Source organism: Fusarium odoratissimum (assembly GCF_000260195.1).
Source record: "Fusarium odoratissimum NRRL 54006 unplaced genomic scaffold supercont1.32, whole genome shotgun sequence".
Lineage (NCBI taxonomy): Eukaryota > Fungi > Ascomycota > Sordariomycetes > Hypocreales > Nectriaceae > Fusarium > Fusarium odoratissimum.
In genome coordinates, this window is record NW_022158716.1 from 212,225 (window position 1) to 216,583 (window position 4,359).

A 4,359-nucleotide genomic window follows, 5' to 3' on the forward strand; every position below is an offset into this window, starting at 1 on the left:
ACTAGGAAGTAATTATTTACTACTTTATTTTACTAATATTATAGGTAGTAGTATTATATATATAATATCTATAATATCTACTTATAGTTTAGATAATTTAGGTATCTTCTTAGATTCTTTTTAACCTAAATATATTCTTCTAGAGTTATAGGATCTTCTAGTATTTCTTTTATATATACTTAGATATAAATATTATTATCTTATTCTATAATTATATATTTTTTTATAAGTTTTATATACTTTTAGTGCTTATTACTTTAAAAATAAATTCTATATTTATTATATTAAGGTATTATTTCTATGTTTTAGATTATTTAATTTTCTTTATATCTAATATATTTAGTATTAACTTCTTTCTAGACTTAATAAGAGTTTAAATAATTTAGATTATTAATATATTAGTTTAGGTATTATAAGGTAGTTTTAATAAGAATATTATTAATTTCCTAGTTAATCTCCTTAGTACTTAGTTTATTATCTAAGTTAGGGTTAACTTTCTTTCCCTTTCTAACTATAAATATAAATTTCCCTCTAGTAAAGTATTATATTCCTAATTCAGGTATTAATATCTATTTAAGTTTAACTTCTACTTCTTATTTTACTTTTAATTTTTATTATTTTTATTATTTACTTTTTTTTCTTTTAAACTTAGGGTCTTCTTATCTTTTTACATTATATACTCTTTTCTTTACCTATTTCTTACTTTTATTTTACTTATAAATTATTATTATAAGAGCTAAGTATCTTAGGGTAGGTTATTATTCTAGGTTTAGGTTTTAATAATATTTCTTAAGGGTTTCTTCCTTACTAAGAAATAGGTTATATATATTAGTAGTAAGTCCTATGTTAAATAAGTTATATCTTATTCTAGTTATATTAATAGTTTTAATTACTATTTAGGGTTTATTATCTCTTTTAATTATATTAATTTTCTTATATTTAAGAATAGGTTTATACTTCTAGTTAGTTTTAATAGGATTCTTATATTCTAGGTTATAATGCCCCTTTTTACTGCAGTTTTAGCAAGTAATTTTAGATTTATCTTTCTTAGTTATTCTAATAGTCCTTAGTCTAAAGTTAATACTATAAGAAGTATTATTATTTTATTTCTTTCCCTAGTTAGTATTATAGTATAGCTTATTTCTTTATTATCTCTAATTATTTTAGTTATAATAGATTCTCTACTAAAATTATATATTATTAATTTTAATAGCTTTATTAATATAATTAACTAATATCTTTAGTCTAGCTTCCTTATAAAGTTCTGCCTAAATTATTTCTTTAAGTCTATTAAAAAAAAGTAATATAAGGGGTTTCTAATCCTATCCTAGCTTAGTAGCTAATTAAAGAAACTTAGTTCTATACTTTAATATAAATTAAATTTATTAAAGTACTTTAATCTTTCTTTTTACTTAGCTTTTCTTATTAACTAACTTAAATACTTATTATATAGCTTTCTTAAATTTAATATAGTTATTATAAATTTAAAAAGTTCTAGGTAGTAGTTTATCTTCTAGTATAATAGTAATTTCTTTTAGTATAAGTTAAAACTATTAAGTAGTATTACCCTTAAGATATCTTAATATATATATAACTTTATTATTATTATTAGTAAATTAGTTTAGAAAATAGCTTATATAGGCTTAGTATTAAGTAAAAAAGGTAGCTAATTTAGTAGGGTTTCTATTAAACTATTTAGGTATATTAGGCTTAAGAATTTCTCCTAATTCTTTTCTATTTACTATAGTAGCAGTAAGCTAATATATTTCCTAAATTATATTCTAGTAATTAGTAGCCTATTATACCTAGAGTATAGTGGCTTTAACTAAGGCTTATCTAAAATTATTTATTTTAGTTATTATATTAGTTATCTACTAATAAAGTTAGATAATATTAAAGTTAGTATTACTCTTAGAGTTATTATTTATATCCTAATTATTATTAGTAGGTGCTAGAGTAGTATAAGGTATAGTATATTACTAGATAGGGTTAATATAAGCAGCTATTATATTTATATTACTTAGTATTATATAATATAATTTAAATAAGAGCTATTAATATATAATAGTTAGTTTCTAACTATAAATAAATTAAGCTATATTAGGTTTATTATTAGTAGATTATATAAGGCATAATACTAAGCTTATTAAAGTATTACCTTTCTTAATAGTAGATTTAATATATATTAGGCTTAATTAATATAAAAAAGTTTTATTAATAGCTAGTAAGCTAGAACCTATAAAAGTATTAATAAATATGTTTTATATACTAAAGGTAGTTCTCTTAGAATAATATAATATAAGGTTACTATTAGTCCTGGAATAATATAGTCCTAGAATATTATTAGTCTTATAAATATTAGTCCTTCCCTGGTTAGTAGGTTAAATAGAGAAAATTATAGGGTGTATATAATATAACTGCTAGGATTGTAATACTAAATATAAAGATTTAATTATTATTTATAATTAGTTTAGGCTTATATAAAATATAATTATAAAATATAATATCTAATTACCCCTGTTTATATTAATAGTGCACTGATGTTTAGCTAATCCGTTGAATCTATTACGTGCTGTGTCCCGTGACCCATTTGACCCTCTTTATGCCGCTGAGACCAATGGTCTTTGACTTTAGGCAACTAAACTTATAAAAAACTTAATACATTTTCTTCCCAAACCCCACGATCACCCCTCTTCCATCCCAGATCACGCGGTATGCCGTCCCCCTCGCCTTCATCGAGGCTCAGTCTTCTCCAGTACCTTCTTGGCCTGCCACCAGATGGCCTCGAGCCACTTATTATGCAAGCCGCCGAGGATCTCGCAACCAAAGATTGCCGATCTAACGCGGCCGGCATTATCCTCTTTTCCCCAGTCTATTCCGATTTCCATCGCTATATCACGAAGCTCGCCGTGATCATCTTTCTTAATAGCTTGCTTGATTTTACAGGTCATATCGTGGCCTTTCGTCAGATAAGGCTTATTAGGATCAGGTGGCTGTAGGCTTCTTCTAACAGCAGGCATCGTGGCAGTAAATCTATAATGCTGTTAGCAGTTGCGATCATAAGGTATATAATCGGATCGGATCACTTACTGGGCAGTGGATGATTTAAGCGTGGTATCTGCAGGGGTCGGCGATAGAGTGGCCTTTAAAGTGGATTATAGGAAGAAGATTAGGGCTAGCTGAAGAGCAAGGCCCTCTAGCTGGGTTATATGCAGCTAGGTTTAGGCTGTAATTAAGGCAGCTAACTATAATAATATTAACTTAATAAAGCTTTACCTGCTAAGGGGTAATAAATATTTAAATTATATTAAACTTTAGAGATGCTTAGATATACCTTTTAAGGCTAACTTATAAACTTTAAAAAAAAAATAATATCTAATTAAATAATATTTAAAACTTTAATAAAATTAACTTTATAATAGGCCTTATTATAATTAAAATAGCTATTATAAGTTTAAAAATATAAAAAAGGCTAAAATTAATATAACTTAGAAACTAAGAATAAATTATTATAATTTAAGTAATTAATATAAAAAGTTAATTTAAGTATTATTTAATTATATTTATTCTTAATTTATATTTCTCTTATTATATTATCTTATAACCTAATTTAATTTATTATTAACCTACTAAGCCAGCCTTAGTCTATTAATATTTATAGTTTTTCCTTAAATACTAAAACCTTTTTTTCTTAATATGGCCTTTTAGGGTTAGAGCCTTAGTAGTAATTGCCTTAAGAGGGTAATAATAGAGAGGGCATTTAGCCTACTAAGGATAGGGGAAATATCTTTTTTATACTTATAAATTAAGGCTACTTATTTAATTAGATCTTAAGGTTTAAGGCAGTAATTATATAATCTGCTAAGACTTAATATTAAGATTATAATATTTTTTAATATAATATATAATACCTTATATTATATTATATTAAAAATAAATACCTTATTTTATTATCTTATTTTAATACCTTTAGCTTTACTTTATATATTATTAAATAGGTATTTTAACTTTTAAATAAAAAGTTAATTAATTATATTATTTAATATTAATAAAAGTAAATATTATCTTATTAATTAATACTAAGAATATAATTTTTTTAATAATTAGGTTATTATAATAAGTTAAAATAAATAAATAAATAATAAGCTAAGTCTTAAGTAATTAAAATACTTTAATTAATTAATAATTAAGTAATTAATTAATTTCTATTATTTTTTAATTTTTAATAATTATAAAAATTATTATTTTATTAATTTTAAGAAATATTATTAAAATTATAAGATTATTCTATTTTATATATTTATTTATATATTTTATTTACTTTAGCCTTTTAATATTAAATACTTTATAATATTTAAA

At 22.7% G+C, this 4,359-nt stretch overlaps 1 protein-coding gene across 1 annotated transcript; it reads right to left on the reverse strand.

Moving 5' to 3' along the window:
• Positions 1-2,732: 2,732 nt before the first annotated feature.
• FOIG_13324 (uncharacterized protein) lies at positions 2,733-3,020 on the reverse strand (the record flags this gene model as incomplete). The annotated part of the gene is made up of 1 exon (XM_031214475.1): positions 2,733-3,020. The coding sequence occupies one exon, from the start codon at positions 3,018-3,020 to the stop codon at positions 2,733-2,735; it is 288 nt and encodes a 95-aa protein (XP_031055846.1).
• Positions 3,021-4,359: the final 1,339 nt, after the last annotated feature.